This window comes from Hypanus sabinus, chromosome 12 (genome assembly GCF_030144855.1).
Source record: "Hypanus sabinus isolate sHypSab1 chromosome 12, sHypSab1.hap1, whole genome shotgun sequence".
Taxonomy (NCBI): domain Eukaryota; kingdom Metazoa; phylum Chordata; class Chondrichthyes; order Myliobatiformes; family Dasyatidae; genus Hypanus; species Hypanus sabinus.
This window is the reverse complement of record NC_082717.1, coordinates 66,558,387-66,584,106: the sequence shown is the minus strand read 5'-3', so window position 1 is coordinate 66,584,106 and position 25,720 is coordinate 66,558,387. Positions and strand designations below refer to the sequence as shown.

At 46.4% G+C, this 25,720-nt stretch overlaps 2 protein-coding genes across 2 annotated transcripts in view; one reads left to right on the top strand and one right to left on the bottom strand.

The window, feature by feature from the left end:
* slc1a4 (solute carrier family 1 member 4) overlaps positions 1–19,993 on the bottom strand; it is a 210,337-nt gene extending 190,344 nt beyond the window's left edge. The window contains exon 1 of the mRNA XM_059986147.1: positions 19,771–19,993. Within this exon, the coding sequence (XP_059842130.1) occupies positions 19,771–19,876 (106 nt within the window). The 5' untranslated portion in view covers positions 19,877–19,993. The remainder of the gene's footprint in view (positions 1–19,770) is intronic.
* Positions 19,994–20,752: 759 nt separating this feature from the next.
* Positions 20,753–25,720, top strand: part of sertad2b (SERTA domain containing 2b) — an 81,867-nt gene continuing 76,899 nt past the window's right edge. Inside the window, exon 1 of the mRNA XM_059986153.1 lies at positions 20,753–21,036. The gene's annotated coding sequence lies outside the window, so the exon portion shown is untranslated. The remainder of the gene's footprint in view (positions 21,037–25,720) is intronic.

Sequence of the window (25,720 nt, the reverse complement as noted above, 5' to 3'; positions counted from 1 at the left end):
CTCACAGCTACTATTTTCAACAAATTGTAAATCTCCTCTACATATTCTCCTGTGTATAATCATATTTTTCCCGTATTTCTGCCCTAAAAGCGCTGTGGGGGCAGAGAGCCAGAATTGAGACTGACACGATTATTGTTTGACAAGTGTATGAAGGATTACATAACCAAGCCGGAAGGGTGAACATATGAAACGTTCTATTTGAATGGTGGAACAAAAATGTGATAATAACCAGAAAATCTGATTTTGCTGTCCTTTGAATTTGACGGTAATAGCATACCATGACAATATTTTGAAAATGAGCAAAAGCATTATCTACGGTTTCTAGGCCAACACTTGACCATATTAGAGTAGGTTTTCTGGTTACTGTACATTTCTGAAAATAAAAGACACTGTGCATTGCTGTATGTTGTTGTTGTTCCTTTTCACACCTTGTGCTGCATCGGGTGGCTTTTGTGCCATTTCCTTAGCATTTGTCTGTTTTTACGAGGATGAGTTGCTAGCTCAACACGCAACCCAGCACGGATGGAAAGCGTGCAAGAGGCCGGGCAGATTCAAACCTGAGGCCACTGCCGTGAAGTCTGGTGCAGATGCTGCTATATCACGCACCAGCTATTTCTCTATGTGGGACTTGTATATTTGCAAGTCTTTACTGTATTTTCTACATGACGAACTTCAGATAGGTTACAAAGAACTTCAAGACAGCTGAGTCCTGAACAGGGCCAAAGAGTCTTTTTCCTTAATTCTTACATAATCCACCAAAATATTCTGATATCGTTCACATCAGTCTTCACTGTGGAAGACACTAGCAGTGTGTTAGATGTTGAAGGGTGTGAGGGAAGAGACGTGAGTGCAGCTAATATTACAAGGGAGAAGGTGCTCAAAAAGCTGAAAGACCTAAAATTATTTAAGTCACCCAGGCCAGATGAACTGCACCCTGGAGTTCTGAAAGAGGTTGTGGTAGAGAGTGTGGAGGCATTAGTAATGATCTTTCAAAATATTGGACTCTGGCATGGTGTCAGAGGACTGGAAAATTGCACATGTCACTTCACTCTTTATGAACGGAGGGAGGCAGCAGAAAGTAAATTATAGACCAGTTAGTCTAAGCTCAGTGGTTGGGAAGATGTTGGAGTGATTTGTTAAGGAAGAGGTTATGGAGTACTTGGTGACAGGATAAAATAGGACAAAGTCAGCATAGCTTCTTTAAGGGAAAATTTTGCCTGATGAACCTGTTGGAATTCTTTGAGGAGATTACAAGTAGGATAGATAAAGGGGATGCAGTGAATTCTGTATATTTGGACTTTCAGAAGGACTTTGACAAGGTGCCACACATGAGGCTGTTTACCAAGTTTAGAGCCCATGGTATTACAGGAAAGTTACTGGCATGGTTAAAGCATTGGCTAATTAGTAGGAGGCAGCAAGTGGGAACAAAATGATCCTTTCCTCATTGGCTGCCCGTGACTAGTGGTGATCCGCAGGGGTCGGTGTTGGGACCACTTCTTTTTATGCTGTATATCAATGAGTTAGATGGTGGAATAGATGGCTCTGTTGCCAAATTTGCAGATGATACAAAGATTGGTGGAAGGGCAGGTAGTGTGGAGGAAACAGGTAGGCTGCAGAAGGACTTCGACAGATTGGGAGAATGAGCAAGAAAGTGGCAAATGAAATACAATGTTGGTAGAAGAAATAAATATGTGGACTATTTTCTAAGTGGGGAAAAAAATCCAAAAATCTGAGATGCAAAGGGACTTGGGAGTCCTTATGCAGAACACCCGAAAGGTTAACTTGCAGGCTGAGTCAGTAGTGAGGAAGGCCAATGCCATGTTAGCATTCATTTCAAGAGGTCTAGAATACAAGAGCAGGAATGTAATGCTGAGGCTTTATGAGGCACTCGAGTTTTGGGCTCGTCTTTTAAGAAAGCTTGCTGGCATTGGAGAGAGTTCAGAGGAGGTTCACAAGGATGATTCCAGGAATGAAAGGGTTATCATACGAGGAACGTTTCATAGTTCCGTGTCTGTATTCGCTGAAATTTAGAAGGATTGGAAGGGAGGGAATCTCACTGAAACCTTTGGAATATTTAAAGACCTAGACAGAGGACACACCCTCAGGATAGAGGGAATGCCCATTTAAAACAGAGAAATTTCTTTATCCAGAGGGTGGCGAATTTATGGAATTTGTTACCATGTGAAGCTATGGAGGCCAGGTCGTTGGGTGTATTAGGGAAGAGTTTAATGAGTCTATATTTACATCTGCTCATAGTAACCACATATCTCATTCATAATTCAAAGGTCAAAGCACATTTATTATCAAAGTATGTGTATTATATACAACCTTGAGATTCATCTCCTCACAGGCAGCCATAAAACAAAGAAACCCAATAGAACCCATTAAAAACAAGATAATCAAACACCAAATGTTCAAGAACAAATTGCACAAACAATAAAAAGTAAACAATTAACACTGAGAACTAAAGTTCCTGAAAGTGAGTTCACAGCCACAAAGCCAGTCTGGGAGCACAGTAGTTGCAGGTCACAGCCTCAGTTCAGCTCAGAGACAAGTAAACCTCACAGAGCAGCAACCTGAACACCAGCCTGTCCTTCACCTTCAGCCCCTACACACTGACGTTTTCAATCTGGCTCGGTATTTAAATTGGCCAAACATCGACTTGTTCTTCGCTCTCGGGCCTGGACCCCGCCATCTCGACTCTGCCTAGAGTTGCTTCAAATCGGCTCCAAGTCTACTCCGGCAGCAGCCAAACATTGGCTCAGTCCTTGCTCTCAGGCCAGGCACCCACCACCTCTATCTGGCTCGTACACGCCACTCCGCAACCGCCCTGCTCATTCAAGATTACCGCTCACACCGAGAAAATGTCAGATTGTACAGGCGGTTCCAAAGCTTATTCCAAAAGAGAAGTTACAGACTATTACAATGATCATTGTCAAGAAAAAGTGTGATTACTGTGTAGTCAGTCGTTTCATTTGCTGTGTTTCACCAGTGCCATCTTTTGCCAGTCTTTACTAAACAGGTACTGATCTTCTTATATTCTTATAATACTCTAAATCTTCACTTATATTGTCCTTTGAGGAAAAGAGTTTTAAAGACTCAAAATTTTCTGAGAGAAAAAGTTTTCATCATCTTTCTTTAATGAGTCACCCATATTTTTAAACAATGAGGAATTATCCACACCATCAAAACCCCTGGGGACCTTATGTTTCAATTGAGTTACCTATCACTCTTCTGAACTCCAGCAAACATAAGCCTAGCCGGTCCAAACTTTGTTGAAATTGCAGAAGATGCTGGTGAGGCTAAATCTGGAGTATTGTACACTGTTCTTGTTACCTACCCACAGGAACAATGAAAATAAAATTGAAAGTGTACACAGAAGATTTACAAGGATGTGGCTGAGACTTGACTTGTGTTATAGGGAAATGTTGAATAAATTAGGACTTTACTCCCTGGACCATAAGAGAATGGGGGGAGATTTGGCAGAGTTATACAAGATTATGAGAGTTTTAGATGGGGTTTTGTGCCAGCGGAAGTGGTGGGGATGGGTTTGATTGCAATATTAAAGGACATTTGGATAAGTGCTGTGTGTGGATGGGAGGGGAATAGAGAGCTATGGCCCAGATGCAGGTCAATAGGACTAGGCAGAATGGGGCCTTGATGGGCAAAAGGGCCTACTTCTGTGCTGTAGTGATCCATGACTGTATGGCTCTGTCAGACCACTAGCTTATTCCAGGTAATAATCCAATAACTTATCTCTGAACTACACTCATTAGCATTTTTCTTAAGTAAGGAGACCAATGCAGTACACAGTATTCTAGGTGTGGCCTCTTCAACCCCTATATAACTTAAGCAAAGCCTTCTCACAAAGAGTGATGAATCTCTCAAATTCTTTGTTCACAAGGGCTGGTGGGTATACAGTCAGTCTAATGATCAAGCAAAATTCTAATGAAGGATAATGGTGTGGAAAAATGTCAAATTCTCCAATTTGGCAAGAAAAATATTGAGGCATATCATATGCACAAGATATAATGCTGGAATGAATATGCCACTGCCATCACTGATTTCATCAGGGCTTGTGCGGATGAGTGTGTAGCTGCAAAAGCACATCAAGTCTTTCCAAGCCAGAAGCCCAGCCCTGGATGAACCAGGAGATCAGTCGTCTTCTGTTGGAGTTCACGACTGGGGATCCAGTGGCCTACAAGAGATCAAGGTACAACATACAGAAAGCTATCGTGGGAGGAAATAGGCCATTTGAACAAATCTAGAGACACAAACAGACACGCAACAGTTGTATCAGGACATGAGATGAAAAGTCCTTGAAAGTGAGTCCATGGGATGTGGGATGTTCAGAGATGGGGCAAGTGAAGCTGAATGAAGTTTGGTTCAAGTACCTGATGGCTAGGGGGTAATAACTGTTCCTGAACCTGGTGGTGTGAGTCCTGAGGCTCCTGCACCTTCTTTGTGATGGCAGCAGTGAGAAGAGAGCATCACCTGGGTGGTGGGGGTCCCTGATGATGGACGCCGCTTTCCTGTGACTGCACTCCATGTAGATGTGCTCAGTGGAGGGGATGGTTTTCCCTGTGATGGACTAGACCATATCCACTATTTTTTGAAAGAATTTCTGTTTAAGGACATTGGTATTTCCATACCAGGCTGTGATGCAGTGAGTCAATATACTTTCCACCACACATCTATAGAAGGTTGTCAAAGTTTTAGATGACATGCCGCATCTTGACAAACTCCTAAGGAAGCAGAAGCACTGCAGTGCTTTCTTTGCACTTGCGCTTACATGCTGGGCCCAGGACAGGTCCTCTGAAATGATAACACCGAAGAATTTAAAGCCGCTGACCCTCTCGGCCTTTCCCCTCATGAGGACTGGCTCACTCCTCCTCCTGATGTCAATAATCAGAGTGAGGCATGACAGTGAGTTGGCGAAGAAGATGATCTGAATGGATATGCTGCCTGAAGTAGACCTCGATATGAACTAAAACATCGAATTCTCAAATGGAGCTGTGCCTCAGCAGTTACCCCTGAGAATGGGACCAACCACTGTGACAGGCACCAGAGACATTGATTCAGTCTTTAGAAAACATGTTTGGATTTTATCTATGATTTCTAGCATCTGCAGTATATTTTGCTCTGAGCTAGCATTTGTTTACTCAGAAAGCTTAGATAAACTAAAAAGAAAATAATAGAAATTTAAAGGTTGAGAATCACCCACAAAAGGAACCAAAGGTGCACCAAATGAAATGAAGTACAGGAAAAACGGCAATAAGGGTCAAAGGACATAGCATTGAGTTGTTCTGGATCAGACAGGTGAAGGAATTCGTCCACTGTCAGATGTAGGTAACAGACATGAAACCTGCACAAATGTTCATTCACTCAACACGAGCCAGGAAGCATTAACGGGAGTTACTGTTATTTAAGGAGTTGGAATATCCTGCCACCAGACAGGTCTCATCACATATGAAGTGCCAGTGGCGTTATATTGTTTATTTTAACTTGTATTGTCTATGCAGCTTACTGTTTATTAATTTATTTGTGGTAATATTACTTTACGAGCTCTGTGTGTGAGTTGTACATACTGTGTTTTGCACCTTGGCCTGGAGGGACATTTGGCGGTAGCCGTTTGTATGGATGAATGATAGTTCATTCAATAATCAGAACTTTTAAAAAAACATTGGGCCCTCACAGTCTTGGGAAGCCAAAGGAGCAGAGAAAGATGCTTTGAATGTTATCAATGGAAGTATCGTTGAAACAGAATTCACATGGGGAAATTTTAATGTCTTAATCTACAGCTCATGTGCAAATCTTTTTCCATTGAAAGCAACGTGTTCAGAGTCCTCTCTTCCAAGTAAACTGACAGAGGGCTCCATCACATTCCAAGTTCTCTTGGCAACAAGCAGCAGCCCTATAAACATAAGCACAACATAAACTAGAGCCGACACCCCAGGACTATCAATTCTCCCTTTATTACTGCTGTGCTAAGTGTTTTATTCATACATCCCCCTGCCTCAACAAAGTCGAGGAAATTTTCACAATAAAACTGTTGAGGCTCAGTTGTAAGAATTTATAATCATATAGAATCAGCAATTAAACACCAAAATACTGCTTCTCAATAACATAAACTGATGGAAACATAAAAGTATTTGTATTTCTGCAGTAGCTGTCAGGATCCGAGTATTTCACAGTCATAGAATTTCTTTAACCAGAGGGTGGTGAATCTGTGGAATTCATTGCCGCAGACAGCTGTGGAGACCAAGTCACTGGGTATATTTAAAGCAGGAGTGTTAGATGTCAGATTAGGGATTAGGGACAGGGATACGGAGGAGTTAGAAGCCAGGCCATAGATGACTGTGTATTGTTGCTTGCTGTGTTCAGTGTTGTTCTGCCAGGCGTTGTAGGATTGCTATGTTGGCAGCAGAGTGAGTGGCAACCGTTGCAGGCTACCCCAGCACGCCATTAAATTGTGTTGGCTGTTCACACGAACAACAACGGGTCACGGTATGTTTCAATGTATATGCGATAAATAAACAAATCAGAATTGACAACACTCCCCAGGACCCCGTCTTTCAGATGTAAAGATTCAGATTCAAATCCAATTCGTACAGTATACTGGCACTTACGTTAGAGAGCAATGCAATTCCTTCCCCGCGTGAAGCTGACAGTGTACATGGTAATAATAAATACAACAAAGAACACAGCTTCGGGTTGCACACTTCACTTAATTCCCCTCTAAGATACCCTGGGCTGAAGCTAATCTTTCACGGTAACACAAAACAGGAGATAGTAAATTGCAAGCCCACTTATCACCCTGCATGATTTTGCTCTTTCTTACCAACACCAAGGACCAACTTCAAAGCCAGAACCCCTTTTCAACGTTGCTTTCAGCAAGAGGATTCCCCTACTCACTCGCATTGATGGCTTCTTACATGTCGATAATTCTGTTCTCAGAATTTCTCTCTACCCTTTTCAATGGCTGCAACATATTTGATAACTGAATAGTGTCAACCAGTTTGACAGTTCTTTGCTGTGAGTAGAATATGTAAGTAGATCTTCTACCAGGACTTGGATCAACATCAATATTCCTTCCACAGCCGCAGTAATAATATCTACCAGTGAGGTCAACTGTTTACCAATTTCACTGCAATATGTTTCATAAGAACACATCAAGTTAATTGGCTACTGTAAATTGTCCCATGTATAGACGAGTGTGTAATGTCTCCTGTGTATAGACGAGTGTGTATTGTCCCCTGTGTATAGACGAGTGTGTAATGTCCCCTGTGTATAGACGAGTGTGTATTGTCTCCTGCGTATAGACGAGTGTGTAATGTCCCCTGTGTATAGACAAATGTGTATTGTCCCCTGTGCGTAGACGAGTGTGTACTGTCCCTTGTGTATAGACGAGTGTGTACTGTCCCCTGTGTATAGACAAGTGTGTATTGTCCCGTGTATAGACAAGTGTGTATTGTCCTGTGTATAGATGAGTGTGTACTGTCCCCTGCGTATAGACGAGTGTGTATTGTCCCATGCGTAGACGAGTGTGTATTGTCCTGTGTATAGACGAGTGTGTACTGTCCCCTGCGTATAGATGAGTGTGTATTGTCCCCTGCGTATAGACGAGTGTGTATTGTCCCATGTATAGAGGGGTGTGTATTGTCCCCTGCGTATAGACGAGTGTGTATTGTCCCATGTATAGACAAGTGTGTACTGTCCCCTGCGTATAGACAAGTGTGTATTGTCCCCTGCGTATAGACGAGTGTGTATTGTCCCATGTATAGAGGAGTGTGTATTGTCCCCTGTGCATAGACGAGTGTGTATTGTCCCCTGCGTATAGACCAGTGTGTATTGTCCCATGTATAGAGGAGTGTGTATTGTCCCCTGTGCATAGACGAGTGTGTATTGTCCCGTGTATAGACGAGTGTGTACTGTCCCCTGCGTATAGACGAGTGTGTACTGTCCCCTGCGTATAGACGAGTGTGTATTGTCCCATGCGTAGACGAGTGTGTATTGTCCTGTGTATAGACGAGTGTGTATTGTCCCCTGTGTATAGATGAGTGTGTATTGTCCTCTGTATAGACAAGTGTGTAATGTCCCCTGTGTATAGATGAGTGTGTACTGTCCCCTGCGTATAGATGAGTGTGTACTGTCCCCTGTGTATGGACGAGTGTGTACTGTCCCCTGTATAGACGAGTGTGTATTGTCCCCTGCGTATAGACGAGTGTGTATTGTCCCATGTATAGAGGGGTGTGTATTGTCCCCTGCGTATAGACGAGTGTGTATTGTCCCATGTATAGACGAGTGTGTACTGTCCCCTGCGTATAGACAAGTGTGTACTGTCCCCTGCGTATAGACAAGTGTGTACTGTCCCCTGCGTATAGACAAGTGTGTATTGTCCCCTGCGTATAGACGAGTGTGTATTGTCCCATGTATAGAGGAGTGTGTATTGTCCCCTGTGCATAGACGAGTGTGTATTGTCCCCTGCGTATAGACCAGTGTGTATTGTCCCATGTATAGAGGAGTGTGTATTGTCCCCTGTGCATAGACGAGTGTGTATTGTCCCGTGTATAGACGAGTGTGTACTGTCCCCTGCGTATAGACGAGTGTGTACTGTCCCCTGCGTATAGACGAGTGTGTATTGTCTCCTGCGTATAGACGAGTGTGTATTGTCCCCTGCGTATAGACGAGTGTGTACTGTCCCCTGCGTATAGACGAGTGTGTACTGTCCCCTGCGTATAGACGAGTGTGTACTGTCCCCTGTGCGTAGACGAGTGTGTATTGTACCCTGTGTATAGACGAGTGTGTATTGTCCCGTGTATAGACGAGTGTGTATTGTACCCTGTGTATAGACGAGTGTGTACTGTCCCCTGTGTATAGACGAGTGTGTACTGTCCCCTGTGTATAGACGAGTGTGTATTGTCCCCTATGCGTAGACGAGTGTGTATTGTACCCTGTGTATAGACGAGTGTGTACTGTCCCCTGTGTATAGACGAGTGTGTGGTGGTTGTAAAATCTGGGGGGAAATGTGATCCGTACAAATGAGTGCTTGATGTCCATACAGATTCGGTGGGTCAAAGGGCCTGTGTATCTATTGCTTGACCCTCATCGACAACAGCTTGCTCTAGTCAACCATGTTCTCAAATATATGAAACAACAGAAGCATTTTTAAAGAACATCTAGACAAACCAGAGCTTTGGAATTGAATAGTACTAAAAGGAGCCATTCAATTCGTTGTTCCGGAGCTAGTTCTTTGGAACAGCTATCCAAGTAATCCAGCTCGTTCACTGCAGGAATCCATTTTGGAAGACAACATTGTCTTATATCAGGCAGGCTTATCATCTTTCGTGCATCTTTTTTTCTTGTTTTATGCATACTGAATGCTGACTCATCTGATGACTTAGAGCTTCCTGGGCCCTCTTAAGATAAAAACAATTCCAGATAACCACTTGTGATATTAAATGTTTGCATGTGAAATTCCTGGTGAGTCTATCTGTTCAGATTGTCTGCTGCTCATCATTCTGGCAGTGTTAGCACTGTCTCATATCTCATCAGTGAAATCATTTACAAAGGATTGTCACACAGGTTGATACCTCTATATTAGTGGGAGATGAGGGGATAATGCAGGAGAGGTTAGACAGTGTTTTAGAGTAATAAATTTCACTGTATTGTCAGCAATGTTTGTCAGGGTGTGAATCAAGCAACGTTTGGCCACAGAAACAGCCCTTTCTCTTGAAGATCAACTTCGGTGACCATTACTACTTTTCCATTGGCAAAGAGATGGAGCAGGCCTTTATTCTCTGAGACTTTGAAAGATTAGAGGTAGCCTCATTAAAATCTATGCAGTTCTCAGGGGGATTGAGTAGGTAGATGCTCCCGCCTCCCCCCCCCCCCCCACCCACCCACATGATGAGTAAATGAAGAACTTGGCTTCAACATTTATAGATACTGCGAGGTCATTTCATACTGAGGCACAACTCTTTTCTTGGAGAACTGTGAATCCTTAGAGTTCTCTGCATTAGGACATTGTAGATGCTTATTTGTTTGCTGAGAGTGACTTTTTACATCACTGGGGAAATCAAGGAACAAATGAATTGGGTGGGAAGATGTTTAAGATTAGCCACCATCAAATTAAATGGGGTGGGGCAGACTCAAGGGGTGGAATGGCTCCTTCTGCTAATTATTCTTATGTCTCATTAAGACGAACAGCTGTGATTTAAGAGGAACAAGAGACCACACATGCTGGAATCTGGAGCAACACACAATATCTGGAGGCACTCAACAGGTCAAGCAGCATTTTTGGAGGGAAACAGACAATCAACATTTTCATCTGGACTGCTAGGATTTAGAATGTGTTTAGGATTTGATGTCGCGATGTGATGGTGCACAGGAGGAGGTCGGGAGAAGGATGTATTTTTCCAGCATCACAGAAGAATTCAGCGCTGTTGCAAATAAATGGGAAACTAAATTCCACAAGAGTCCATCCCATTACAAAATTTACCACTAAATGTGATCTCTTTACAAGATTTCTGCGCTTAAATTAAAATGGGACTGCACATGACTCTCTATACAGGAAATCAGAAACAAAATTTGCATTGGGCCAAGTTTGAATTACACATCACTGAAACATTTTGGTTGCACAAAAGGCTAAAAGTCACCTTGGCACCTGCAGTCACCAGCTTAGGTGATTCATACTGTTTCCAAATAAGGGTCTGGATTTAAGTCCTATTTCAGGGATTTGAGTGTAAGAAACCAAGCTGGGAGGTGCAGGCTGGAGGAAACTGCGATGTTGGAGGTGCCAAGGACATGCCTGTTCTCTAAAAAGGTTCCATGCCATTATTCTTAAAAGGAAGAGTTGCACTACTCAAAATTCAAAATGAAAATCAAAACAAATGCAGATGCTGGAAGTCAGAAAAAAAAGAAAAATTTACTGGGATCTCAGCATATCAGCCTACAATTGTGGAAAAACAACAGACTGAACATCTCAGATGGATGTTTATCCCTTGCACGCAGGGCAATATTTATTCCTCAGTTTCCTTTAGTGAAGATTGATTGGTTATCCTTTGTCATTTATGGAAACTTGCTGTTTGTGCTTTAGCCGCTCGCTCCCACTTCACAAACGTATTCAGATTCCAAAGAGTATTTAGCTGCTTATACCGCACTTTGTCATGTCTTGAGGTCATGAAGGTGCTTTGTCTGTGCAAGTATTTTTTTCTTCAATTGGGCTGATCACATATCTGAAGTTGGTTATCTGATTATAAGATTCTGAATCAACTATCAATATGGAGGCATAATCAAGCTCCAGTTGTGCAGAGTTGTGCGACCCTTTGCATGACGAAGCGTGACTCTCCATTGGTTTAGGTCAGCCATGAATATTGCGTCTTAGTTATCTACGTAGCTGGTACAGTGCTGAGGAACCAATATTAGAGTGGCAGCTTCTGTTGCAAATGTCAATCTCCGCTCTGCTGGAGATGCAGCGTTCCTTCCTATGGGCCCATTTGTCTTCTGCCTATTTCAGGAGTTTTTACTCCACAGACTTAAGGTTTTGTTACAGGGTACTTCCCCATCTGATGTGAGTTCCTCCTAGGACTCAACGTTGATGTCCTGCTTGCAGACATCCCTGTCATGCGTTCCAGGAGGGTGGTGGGAGGCAGCTTTCCTCCTGCCTGAAACCAGCTCACCACAGAGATTGTCTTTTGAGATGCGACCATCCTACACGTGGTGGACATGGCCCAGCCAGCACAGCCTACGCTGCATGAGCAGGGGGTACACACTAGGTAGGCCGGCACCAGGGAGAACCTCAGCAATGGGTACATTGCCTCTCCAGGAGAGACTCAAGATGCAACAAAGGCCCCTGAAATGGAAGGCATTGAGCCTTCTCTCCTGCTTAGTGTATGTTGTCCAAGTCTCGTTGCTGTACAGCAATGTGTGCTGTCACAAACGGTGCACACTGACATCTTCGTTTTGAGTGAGATCATGGAGTTCCCCCCCGGTCCCGTGTGGTAAAGCAGATGTGAGTTGTTGCAGCCTTCCCAATGCACTTGTTGATTTCTGCATCTAAGGAGAGTTTGTCACTGATGATGGAAGCCGGGTATGTGAAGAGATGGATAACATCCAGCTTGTGGTTATCAATGGGAACGACTGGCACTGCCTCCACACCTTGTCCCAAGATGTTTGTCTTTTTCAGGCTGATAGTCAGTCCAAGTTCCTTGCAGGCCTGGAAGAAGTGATCTATCAAGACCTGGAGGCGCTGTGGAATATCAGTTGCAACCACAGCATCATCACCAAATAGCAGGTCTCTGATCACAGCCTTGCGCACTTTGGTTTTAGCTTTGGCAGGTGAGATTAAGAAGCCTGTCATCTGATCTAGTGTGGAGGTAGATCCCCTCTGTTGCAATGCCAAATGTATGCCTCAGGGGAAGGGCAAAGAAGATCCTGAAGAGCACTGGGGCAAAATCGCAATCCTGCTTAACACCACAGCTTATGTGAAATGGGTCAAAAGAACTGCCATAATACTGCACGTCCCCCTCGTGTTTCGTCACACTGCACAGTCCCTTCGCGTTATGTCACACCGCGCGTTCCCTTACTCTGCACGGCCCCCTCGTGTTCCGTCACACCGCGCGTTCCCTTACACTGCACGGTCCCCTCGTGTTCCCTCACACTGCACGGTCCCCTCGTGTTCCGTCACACTGCACGGCCCCTTCGCATTCCCTCACACTGCACGGCCCCCTCGTGTTCCGTCACACTGCACGGCCCCTTCGCATTCCCTCACACTGCACGGTCACCTCGTGTTCCGTCACACTGCACGGTCCCCTCGTGTTCCGTCACACTGCACGGCCCCCTCATGTTCCGTCACACTGCACGGCCCCTTCGCATTCCCTCACACTGCACGGCCCCTTCGCATTCCCTCACACTGCACAGTCCCTTCGCGTTCCGTCACACCGCGCGTTCCCTTACACTGCACGGCCCCCTCGTGTTCCCTCACACTGCACGGCCCCCTCATGTTCCGTCACACTGCACGGCCCCTTCGCATTCCCTCACACTGCACAGTCCCTTCGCGTTCCGTCACACCGCGCGTTCCCTTACACTGCACGGCCCCCTCGTGTTCCGTCACACCGTGCGTTCCCTTACACTGCACGGTCCCCTCGTGTTCCGTCACACTGCACGGCCCCCTCATGTTCCGTCACACTGCACGGTCCCCTCGTGTTCCGTCACACTGCACGGCCCCCTCATGTTCCGTCACACTGCACGGCCCCCTCGTGTTCCGTCACACTGCATGGTCGCTTCGCATTCCCTCACACTGCACGGTCCCCTCGCATTCCCTCACACTGCACGGCCCCCTCGCATTCCCTCACACTGCACGGCCCCCTCATGTTCCGTCACACTGCACGGCCCCCTCGTGTTCCGTCACACTGCACGACCCCGTGTTCCGTCACACCGCGTGTTCCCTTACACTGCACAGCCCCCTCGTGTTCCCTCACACTGCACGTTCCCTTCGCATTCCCTCACACTGCACGGTCCCCTCGTGTTCCGTCACACTGCATGGTCGCTTCGCATTCCCTCACACTGCACGGTCCCCTCGCATTCCCTCACACTGCACGGCCCCCTCGTGTTCCCTCACACTGCACGGTCCCTTCGCATTCCCTCACACTGCACGGTCCCCTTGTGTTCCGTCACACTGCATGGTCGCTTCGCATTCCCTCACACTGCACGGTCCCCTCGCATTCCCTCACACTGCACGGTCCCCTCGTGTTCCCTCACACTGCACGGCCCCCTCGTGTTCCCTCACACTGCACGGTCCCCTCGTGTTCTGTCACACTGCACGATCCCCTCGTGTTCCATCACACCGCGCATTCCCTTACACTGCACGGTCCCCTCGCGTTCCGTCACACTGCACGATAGTCCCCTCGCGTTCCGTCACACTGCACGATAGTCCCCTCGCGTTCCCTTACACTGCACGGTCCCCTCGCGTTCCGTCACACTGCACGATAGTCCCCTCGCGTTCCCTTACACTGCATGATAGTCCCCTCGTGTTCCGTCACACTGCACAGTCCCTTCGCATTCCCTCACACCGCGCGTCCCCTCGCGTTCCCTTACACTGCACAGCCCCCTCGTGTTCCGTCATACTGCACAGTCCCTTCGCATTCCCTCACACTGCACGGTCGCTTTGCATTTCATCACACTGCGCGTTCCGACACTGCACGGTCCCCTCGCGTTCCATGACACTGCACAGTCCCCTCGTGTTCCGTCACACTGCACGATAGTCCCCTCGCGTTCCCTTACATCGCACGAGTCCCCTCGCGTTCCCTTACACCGCACGATAGTCCCCTTGATAGTCCCTTCGCGTTCCCTTACACCGCATGATAGTCCCCTCGCGTTCCCTTACACCGCACGATAGTCCCCTCGCATTCCCTTTCACTGCACGATAGTCCCCTCACGTTCCCTGACACTGCACGATAGTCCCCTCGCGTTCCCTGACACTGCACGATAGTCCCCTCGCATTCCCTTTCACTGCACGATAGTCCCTTCGCGTTCCCTTTCACCGCACGATAGTCCCCTCGCGTTCCCTGACACTGCACTCTAGTCCCCTTGCGTTCCCTGATACTGCACGGTCCCCTCGCGTTCCCTTTCACTGCACGATCGTCCCCTCGCGTTCCCTGACACTGCACGGTCCCCTCGCGTTCCCTTTCACTGCATGGTAGTCCCCTCGCGTTCCCTTTCACTGCACGATAGTCCCCTCACGTTCCCTTTCACTGCACGATAGTCCCCTCACGTTCCCTGACACTGCACGGTCCCCTCGCATTCCCTCACACTGCACGGCCCCCTCGCATTCCCTCACACTGCACGGCCCCCTCATGTTCCGTCACACTGCACGGCCCCCTCGTGTTCCGTCACACTGCACGACCCCGTGTTCCGTCACACCGCGTGTTCCCTTACACTGCACAGCCCCCTCGTGTTCCCTCACACTGCACGTTCCCTTCGCATTCCCTCACACTGCACGGTCCCCTCGTGTTCCGTCACACTGCATGGTCGCTTCGCATTCCCTCACACTGCACGGTCCCCTCGCATTCCCTCACACTGCACGGCCCCCTCGTGTTCTGTCACACTGCACGACCCCGTGTTCCGTCACACCGTGTGTTCCCTTACACTGCACAGCCCCCTCGTGTTCCCTCACACTGCACGGTCCCTTCGCATTCCATCACACTGCGTGTTCCCTCGTGTTCCCTCACACTGCACGGTCCCTTCGCATTCCATCACACTGCGTGTTCCCTCGTGTTCCCTCACACTGCACGGTCCCTTCGCATTCCATCACACTGCGTGTTCCCTCATGTTCCGTCACACTGCACGGCCCCCTCGTGTTCCCTCACACTGCACGGCCCCCTCATGTTCCCTCACACTGCACGGCCCCCTCGTGTTCCCTCACACTGCACGGCCCCCTCGTGTTCCCTCACACTGCACGGTCCCCTCGTGTTCTGTCACACTGCACGATCCCCTCGTGTTCCATCACACCGCGCATTCCCTTACACTGCACGGTCCCCTCGCGTTCCGTCACACTGCACGATAGTCCCCTCGCGTTCCCTTACACTGCATGATAGTCCCCTCGTGTTCCGTCACACTGCACAGTCCCTTCGCATTCCCTCACACCGCGCGTCCCCTCGCGTTCCCTTACACTGCACAGCCCCCTCATGTTCCGTCATACTGCACAGTCCCTTCGCATTCCCTCACACTGCACGGTCGCTTTGCATTTCATCACACTGCGCGTTCCGACACTGCACGGTCCCCTCGCGTTCCATGACACTGCACAGTCCCCTCGTGTTCCGTCACACTGCACGATAGTCCCCTCGCGTTCCCTTACACCGCACGAGTCCCCTCGCGTTCCCTTACACCGCACGATAGTCCCCTCGATAGTCCCTTCGCGTTCCCTTACACCGCATGATAGTCCCCTCGCGTTCCCTTACACCGCACGATAGTCCCCTCACGTTCCCTGACACTGCACGGTCCCCTCGCATTCCCATTCACTGCATGATAGTCCCCTCACGTTCCCTGACACCGCACGATATTCCCCTCGCGTTCCCTGACACTGCATGGTCCCTCGCGTTCCCTGACACCACACGATATTCCCCTCACGTTCCCTGACACTGCACGGTCCCCTCGCGTTCCCTTTCACTGCAAGATAGTCCCCTCGCGTTCCCTTTCACTGCACGATATTCCCCTCGCGTTCCCTGACACTGCACGGTCCCCTCGCGTTCCCTTTCACTGCATGTTCCCCCGCGTTCCCTTTCACCGCACGATAGTCCCCTCGCGTTCCCTTTCACTGCACGGTCCCCTCGCATTCCCTGACACTGCACGATAGTCCCCTTCGCGTTCCCTGACACTGCACGATAGTCCCCTCGCGTTCCCTGACACTGCACAGTAGTCCCCTCGCGTTCCCTGACACTGCACGGTAGTCCCCTCGCGTTCCCTGACACTGCACTGTAGTCCTCTTCACGTTCCCTGACACTACACGGTCCCCTGGCGTTCCCTGACACTGCACGATAGTACCCTTGCGTTCCCTGACACTGCACGATAGTCCCCTTCGCGTTCCCTGACACTGCACGATAGTCCCCTCGCGTTCCCTGACACTGCACGATAGTCCCCTCGCATTCCCTGACACCGCACAATAGTCCCCTTCGCGTTCCCTGACACCGCACGATAGTACCTTCACGTTCCCTTACACCGCACGATAGTCCCCTTCACGTTCCCTGACACTGCACGATAGTCCCCTCGCGTTCCCTGACACCGCACGATAGTCCCCTCGCGTTCCCTGACACCGCACGATAGTCCCTTCGCGTTCCCTGACACCGCACAGTAGTCCCCTCGCGTTCCCTGACACTGCACGGTAGTCCCCTCGCGTTCCCTTACACTGCATGGTCCCCTCGCATTCCATCACACTGCACGGTCCCCTCGCGTTCCCTGACACTGCACGATAGTCCCCTCGCGTTCCCTTACACTGCACGGTAGTCCCCTCGCGTTCCCTTACACTGCATGATAGTCCTGTCGCATTCCCTGACACTGTACGGTCCCCTCGCATTCCATCACACTGCATAACAGAAACTATGTTTGTATCACTGCATTTGCAATTAATACATTTCATTTCTTGAATACTGTTAACAACTTTTTATGGTAAAGGACTGTGTGCTTCTGATGTAACATATCATAATTTTTATGTCTTGCACTGTACTACTGCAGCAAAACCAAAAAAAAACCACAACATTTGTCAGTAACAATAAACCTGATTTTGATTCTGAAGTAATTGGAATTCACACTCTGAAAAGATTTGTTGTAGAACTAGAAAAATCACAATTGTCAACCTTCAGTGCTGACATCGGGATGCAATTGGTGTCATGTCATTAATCCTTGCTAGTCAGTTTCAAACTGCCACCCTGGTGACTACTCTTAAAACCAAAGAGTTCTCATATAACTTGATAAAGAGAAAGAATGAGAGGAAAAGAGATGTGTACTTTGGAAATTTAGTTCAAATCCCTACATGCAATGCATACTTAAACTTCTTTTGCGATTAGACACATAAAGTGCAGTTTCACTTTCTGCTGTAACATAATGATATTCTGCTCTTTACATTAGATACATACTTCACACTTAATTGTGCTTCTGCCTCTCATAATGTGTGCACGTGTTTACAAGCAGTTCCAGCAGCACGACAGATACCTCCACAATTCCCACAACTCACATGCCCAGCCTAGGATTTACTCTCCTGCTACCTGCCACAGCATTACGGTTTGCTTCTTTTTGTTAAACACAAACCTGAGATTTCACAATTTGACAAAGCCGATTTTGTCCTTAGTTGAAATTGCTTTTGAAGTTACTGTCGCCTTGGAAGATGCAGTAGATATTCTTCACAGCAAAGTTTTAAAAACACAATGAATAAAGATGAACACGAAGAAATCTGCAGATGCTGGAAATTCAAGCAACACACACAAAATGCTGGTGGAACACAGCAGGCCAGGCAGCATCTATAGGGAGAAGCACTGTCGACATTTCGGGCCGAGACCCTTCATCAGGACTAACTGAAAGAAAAGATTTGAAAGTAGGAGGGGGAGGGGAAAATGCAAAATGATAGGAGAAGACTGGAGGGGGTGGGTGAAGCTAAGAGCTGGAAAGGTGATTGGCAAAAGGGATACCTTATATATGTTGGTGCTGTGTCCGGTGCTCCCGGTGTGGCCTTTTATATATTGGTGAGACCTGACGCAGACTGGGAGACTGTTTCGCTGAACACCTACGCTCTGTCCACCAGAAAAAGCAGGATCTCCCAGTGGCCACACATTTTAATTCCATGTCCCATTCCCGTTCTGATATGTCTATCCATGGCCTCTTCTACTGTCAAGGTGAAGACACACTCAGATTGGAGGAACAACACCTCATATACCAGCTGGGTAGCCTCCAACCTGATGGCATGAACATTGACTTCTCTAACTTCCATTAGTGCCCCTCCTCCCCTTCTTACCCCATCCCTGATATATTTAGTATTTTCCCCCTCTTTTTTTCTTTCTCTCTCTGCCCATCACTCTGCCTGTTCTCCATCTGGTGCTCCCCTCCCCCTTTCTTTCTCCCTTGGCCTCTCGTCCCATGATCCTTTCCCTTCTCTAGCTCTGTATCCCTTTTGCCAATCACCTTTCTGGCTCTCAGCTTCACCCCACCCCCTCTGGTCTTCTATCATTTTGCATTTCCCCCTCCCCCTCCTACTTTCAAATCTCTTACTATCTTTCCTTTCAGTTAGTCCTGACGAAGGTTCTCGGCCCAAAACGTCAACAGCGCTTCTCCCTATAGATGCTGCCTGGCCTGCTGCGTTCCATCAACATCTTGTGAATAAAGATGACCTTGTTTCTATTGTCGCTGTCGGCTGGGTCCGGTCATCCAAATAACTGTGTTTTGCTGACTAATGCTATTAGGCCACAGTGGTTATGCAGATTTGCATAAAGTGTCAAATACAACATCTTCACTAATATTTCATTACTGTGTTGAGTATTAACTATGATTAATTACTCAGTAACACAGAAGAAACACAAGTCATAGCAGTTCACAGAATACTGCAAATTTAGCACCATTTGCTACAAAATGTAACTGAAGTTTTATCAGGATACATTGCTTACTGGAAACATCCTTTAATACTCACTCATGTTAAGGTATCCTATAAGGGACATTACTGTATACTGTAGTTCATTGAAGAAAAGTGAGCATGGACAAGTTGGGCCAAAGGACCTGTTTTCACTATAACTCTGTTGTATTCAATCTTCCATTTTTTTACATATTTGCTAGTACAATTACATATGACTCATGACCAGTCTATGCCACTGCTTTTTTTTTGCTCCATGGGAGCCCGCATTCAACTTGATCTAACCCTATCACCCTATTTGTTTATGACGTTTACATAGTTTCCACTTCAATGCAACCAGGCATTCAACTCAACCAGTGCTGGTGTGACAAGGTGCCACATTCTCACCACTCCCTGGGCAAAAGTTTCTCCTGAAATACAGTATGATTCCCTAATCCTGGTGGGAACATTTTCTCTTGCCTTATTTCCAAGTTTGCGATTAAGCCATTTATGACAAGTACTGTGATATTTAATATGCCTATATCCCCATGACTCCAATCTCCCACGTTCTGGCCTTCGGTATATCATCTATACCAGCGGATACGCCTTCAGCTCGGTAGGTCCTGAAATCCAATATTTTCCCACCTTCAGCCTCTTACGTTTTTTTTCTATAAACCTACCTTTGAGCAAGATTTGGGTAATTTGCCCTAATGTCCCCGTACGAATCTCCCAATATGGCCCAAGCGAAGTGTCTGGGAACGCTTTGTAGTGCGGAAAGCCTATCATGAGCACAGGTTGTCGGTGCTGCGTGTAATATTGGAGAATTTCAAAACATGGCTATGCTATCTGCAGTGTCGACACGCTGCTGTGTGTGTTGACCGCGCTCCAAGCTCCAGTCATCGCCTGCACTTGCCGGAAGCCAGAGCGTTTGATTTACTGGGGCCGAGCGGAAATCCCGCCTCTGTGCTCTCCAATCTGTAACGTGACGCACTCCACTGGCACCATGCTACTTCATTTTCTATTTATACATGCAAATATCGGCCGAATCTAACTAGCTGTAAGGAAACCTACTCTTGGGATAATATTTCAAGCAAACGTAGTTGGTCACTTTCCCCGCAGTTATGACAGGCTTGCACCTAGTCTTTGTCTGAGATATCCTGAATATTATATTTTCACTTTTAACCATCTAAATATTTACAAGTTATTCAGAATAACCTCTTTTAACCGTGTCAATGGGATTCTGCACCGCAAATGACACTAGTTTTGTTTGTGTTTCTGGAAGGCGTGTTCAAATAGTAGTTTAAGAACATTGTCCCGAACTATCAGCATGCCGGCGGTCTGAGTGGATCTCACTGTGACAACCCTGTGGTTGCATAATAGGATGAAGTAACAATCCCGGGATCCTGTAACAAACAACTCGATGTATTCCCCCTACCTCCCATCCTTGTAGCAATTTCCCCCAGGGCTCAGTGACGCCGCTGTGGGTGGGCGGGGCCGCCGGGGAGCTCATTTCCATAGCCGGCCTGTCAGTGGCTCACAGCGCCGTCCTTCGCGGGAACGCTCGTTGCCGGTGGCCTGAACGGGGGCGGTGGGCGGGCTGAAGCGGCCGGGAAGAGCCTATGAACGATTGCGCAGCCCATCAATCAGCGAGGTGTCTGCGGCGGCCGCTGCGCGGAGTGTCTCGCTCCTGTCTCGACTTGTTTCATTGTAACAATATGAAGAAGTTCGACTGAAGAGGGATCCAGATAGTTTGGAGGAATGGGATAGCACGGCACACTTTAGTTCCATTGTTTTGTAGCGGTTTATAAAAGCGATTGCGAGATTTTGTTTGAAGTATTTTTGGTTTTTATATCTCTTTTTAAATAAACACAGTAACCCCCCCCTCCCCTTTCCCCGCTGGGTTCCCTTGGTTCCTTCTCGGAGTGGACGGAGAGTTGTCACTGAGGGTAAGTGTGACCATCATGGTGTCGGGAGACTCTGGGGCTCTGGATCCTAGTCCAGTTTGGGGAGAGTAGATAAAGGATAGCTGCTGCTGGCCTGTGAGTGCGACTCTGTAGACAGCTATAAATATAACCCCCCCCCCCCCCCCCACACACACACACAAACATACGTCTATGTATTTCAGGGGGCAGCAATTGTTAATCCGACGCTCGGTTTCGTTTGGTGTCGATGGAAGCGAACTTTGGAAGTGTAGATCGGGGTATTTAGTAAAATGCAGCGGAACGCTGGCGCCGGTCCCGTTGCGAGAGGAGCGGAGTAGCTATTGCGGGTTAAAGCGCGCCTGGCATTGGAGGCTGCTCCGAATCCACATCCACTGCACTTGTCAGCACAGCAGCCCGAGAGAGCCGACTACTCCCCGAGTTACCTGCAGTTATCCTCAGTGATTCGATTTTCTTTCTGCAGGGGCAGAGACTACATGATGTTTAGCGATTAGAAAACTGTTGGCTTAGTTACATTTTTAACAAAAAATGCAACTTTCTACGATTGTGTAAACGCCAGTTAGCTGTGCATTTTTATACATTTGCGTAAATGTGGCCTTGCGAGTTATTGTGCAAAGTTCAACGAGATTTCCATAGAAAGATCAGGCTGTTTCTGTAATGCTGAACCGTTGGATATTTGATGTTTTGGAACAGCTGGCCAATAGTCAGAAAGATCACTATTGTATACGGTGGTGACCCCTATCACAACTGAATACAGTGCACGGGAGATTGAGAGATTATCATCGTGACAAGTTGAAGCCTCAGTGATCTTATAAGATGTATAGAAGCTCGATGAATGTACGGGGTGCAATGTTGATTACATTAGATCATTTTTTTAAATGATTCATTATGTGAATAAGCTTCTTTGGATTTGAGTCATTGCCTTATTGTGTGCTAACATGTCGCACAAAATGCAGTACTGTATTTCACTTCGAACCTTTTTGGCTGAAAGTGCAACTTAATGAAATATAAAATTATTAATGCAGAGAAGTCAGCAATCCATAAAGAAATAGGATTAGTATGGTGAGAAAAATGATACTTTCAATAGTTTTCAAGTAAAAAGACCATAAGACATGGGAGCAGAATTAGGCCATGCGGCCCATCGAGTCTGCTCTGCCATTCAATCATGGCTGATTTATTCTCCCTCTCAATGTTATTCTCCTGCCCAAAATGAAACTGTTAACTTATGAGGAACATTTGATGCCAATGGGCCTGTGCTCACTGGCATTTAGAAGAACGCAGAGGGATCTTATTGAAATCTATCAAATATTGAAAGGCCGAGATAGAGAAGATGTTTCCTCGAATGGGAGGGGGGCGAGGACCAGAGGACGCAGCCTCAGAATTGAAGGGCATCCATCTAGAGAAAGAGCTTCAAGAGTCAGAGGGTGGTGAATCTGTAGAATCCATTACCAGGGATGGCTGTGGAGGTCATTGGGTATAGTTCAGGTGGAGGTTGATAGGTTCTTGATTAATTAGGACATCAGAGGTTACAGGGAGAAGCTAACACTTCATTTCTGGGATCATACTCCTGAACCCTCTCCAATGCCACCACATCTTCCCTTAGGTAAGGGACCCAAAACGGCACACAGTACTCCAAGTGAGGTCTAATCAGAGCCTTCGAAATATATCCTTGCTTTTGCACTCCTTAAAATAGTACTTAACATTGCATTTGCCTTCCTTACCACTGAGTCCACCTGCAAGTTAACCCTTAGGAAATTCTGCAGGAGGGCTCCTAAGTCCCTTTGCACCTCTGATTATTGAATTTTCTCCCCATTTAGAAAACAGTCTGCACTTTTATTCCTTCTGCCAAAGTGACCTTACACTTCCCTGTACCATATTCCATCTGCCACCTATCTTCGTGTTGTCCGCATACTTGGCCACAAAGCCATCAATTCCTTCGTCCAAATCATTGACCTATAAATGAAAAGCAGTGGTCCAACACTATCCCCTGTGGCACACCACGAGTCACTGAGAGCCAAAACCAAAGAAGGTCCCCTTTAGTTCCAGTCATTGCCTTCAGTCAGTCAGCCAATCTATTATCCATGCTAGTATCTTTTCCGGTAATACCATGAGCTTTTATCTTGTCAGAGGCATTGTGAAAATCCAAATAAACAACATCCACTGACTCTCCTCTGTCTATCTTGCCTGTTGTTTCCTCAAAGAATTCCAACAGATTTGTCAGGCAAATTTTCCCCTTTGGAAAACCATGCTGACTTTGGCTTATTTTATCTTGTGCCTCCAAATACCCCGAAACCTCACCTGTAATAATAGACTCCAACATCACAGGCACCAGTCCATAGATTGTTACCCTGCTTTTCTGCTTTCAGCCTATCTCACTCCATTCTCTCTTCGGGACCTCCTCCCTTTTCCCACCTAATGTCATCGAGCTGCAACTCCGGTTCCTTAACACGGTCTCTAAGAAGATGTGGCTCAGTGCTCTTTATGCAAATACAGTAATCAGGGAAACTGGAGGTCTCCCAGAGTTCCCACATCTCACACAAAGAACATACCACATCCTTCAGTCCCATTCTCAGCGCACTAGCTATGTATTAACAGAAAAGCAACACTTACTTGAAACCTCCACCTATGCTTGCCAAAGCCTGACCACTCTAGCACTGCTCTGCTCACTCAGTGGCCGCTGTGCTTACACCTCCCTTTTTATTGGCCTCACACTGAGAAGAGCCAAAGGACCGGAGCACTTTGAAACTGCGCACTGCAACAAATGGCCTCTCCCGCTGTGTGCAGTATTGAACTTTGGTTCAGTTATGTAGTATGAGTAAACTTCAGCTGTATCTCCAGTCCATAGGACATGGGAGTACAATTAGGCCATTTGGCCCATCCCGTCTGTTCCACCATTTGATCATAGCATATTTTCTCTCTCAAACCCCATTCTTCTGCCTTCTCCCTATAACCTTTGCCCTTATTAATCAAGAACATATCAGTCTGCTTTAAATACACCCAGTGATGTGGCTTCCACAACTCTCTGTGGCAATGAATTCCACAGATTCACTACTCTCTGGCTAAAGAAATTCCTCCTCATCTCTGTTCTAAAAGCCTATCCTTGTAACCTGAGGTTAGGCTCTCTAATCCTGGACTCTCCTTCCATTGGAAGCATCCTCTGCACGTCCCATCTATCTAGGGCTTGTAATATTCGATAGATTTCGATTAGATCTCTCCCCCCCCCCCATTCTTCTAAACTGCCGTGAGTGTGGGCCTGTCAAATACTCCCCTTTCCCAGTCAGGATAATAGTTGACTTCCAGTTAAATCGACACGTGTTGTGCCTGCACCATGCCCAGTGTAAGGTCATTATCCCCTTGTGGCCCGGGATAGGTTCTCTGATGGAACCCTCTTTTCAGATTGGAGGAATATTTCATTTGAGTTACTGAGCTTGTGATGGTAAAGAACATCTGACACACTTGTTGAAGCTGCACGCTGCTTGGTCACGCACCCTTCCTGTATGTGGCAGGGCAGCTGTTTCCGGCCCAGGATCCAGGTTACTTTTACTCAGTGTGAATTATTTTCTTTCAGATAGAATTTGTAATTAAACTTTATTAATCCCAGCTCACTTTGCTTTGTAGGGGAGGTGGAAATAATGTTTCTGATTGTTCTGAGAGTAAATGTAAGATCATTAAGTGATGAGGTGACAGTTGAACATGAAATGAGCTTCATTAACTGTTGTCACTGGAATGAAATCCTTTCTAATACAGCCTTATAATTCACTTTTTTTGTATTTTGTATCTATCCAGCGGCTTGCCAAGTTCTCTGTGAAGCTTTATATGTGTGTGTGACGATTCTGATGTCTGTAAGGCCCCCCTCATCATCTCTTTAACAAAATAAAATAGCGTAGAAATGTGCTTTAAATACTACATAGCAGGAGGTTAATGGGTGCATGGGGAAAAAAAACAAACTCATCCTTTGTATTTCAAAGATTTTTATTGCTCCTTGTTGCTGAAGTCTTCCTATTTTTGTTTATGATCTCAGATAAGCCTTCCCTGCTTATTTTTATAATTAATTTTCTTTTAATTATCACTGGATATCCATTATTCACCATTTCAATAATTTGATCATAAAATACTAGATTTTGTGAGCTTTTTTTTAACCTGAAGTGCTAACTTGGGCATAACCACGACTCAAGAAACACATAACATCAACTTGTCCTTTTAGATTTGCCTCATTTTTACAATGTGTGCATCTCAGGTACCCACTAAGAACATTCAAGAATGAGTTTCCACATGTGATATGAAAGTAGATTTTTTTTTTCAGCTCAGAGCAGTTAAATGCAGTGGATGCTGTAACTTTATAGTGGCATTTCTGGTGATAATTATTGTGATGTGCAGTATAGTCTGATTTCAATAATGATGGTTCTATTAATATTCCAGAAAGTTAAGAATTGATTGCTTTTGATCTTCTATAATCCATTTTGCTACAAAATTCTATATCACTTTGTGTAATGTTGTTTCTTTTCAAACAAGAACTTAAGTAGTTCATAAATTTAAGAAACAGTAGTTTTTGTTCTGGCATGGATACAGTATGGAATCCTTGATTGTTCTCTGCATTAATGCTGTTCATGTGAATTACTAAAATTCCAGATGTCAGTCTTCGTGCCATGTCCAAAGTTTTACCTACTTGGCAGCCAAGTGGTTAAACATT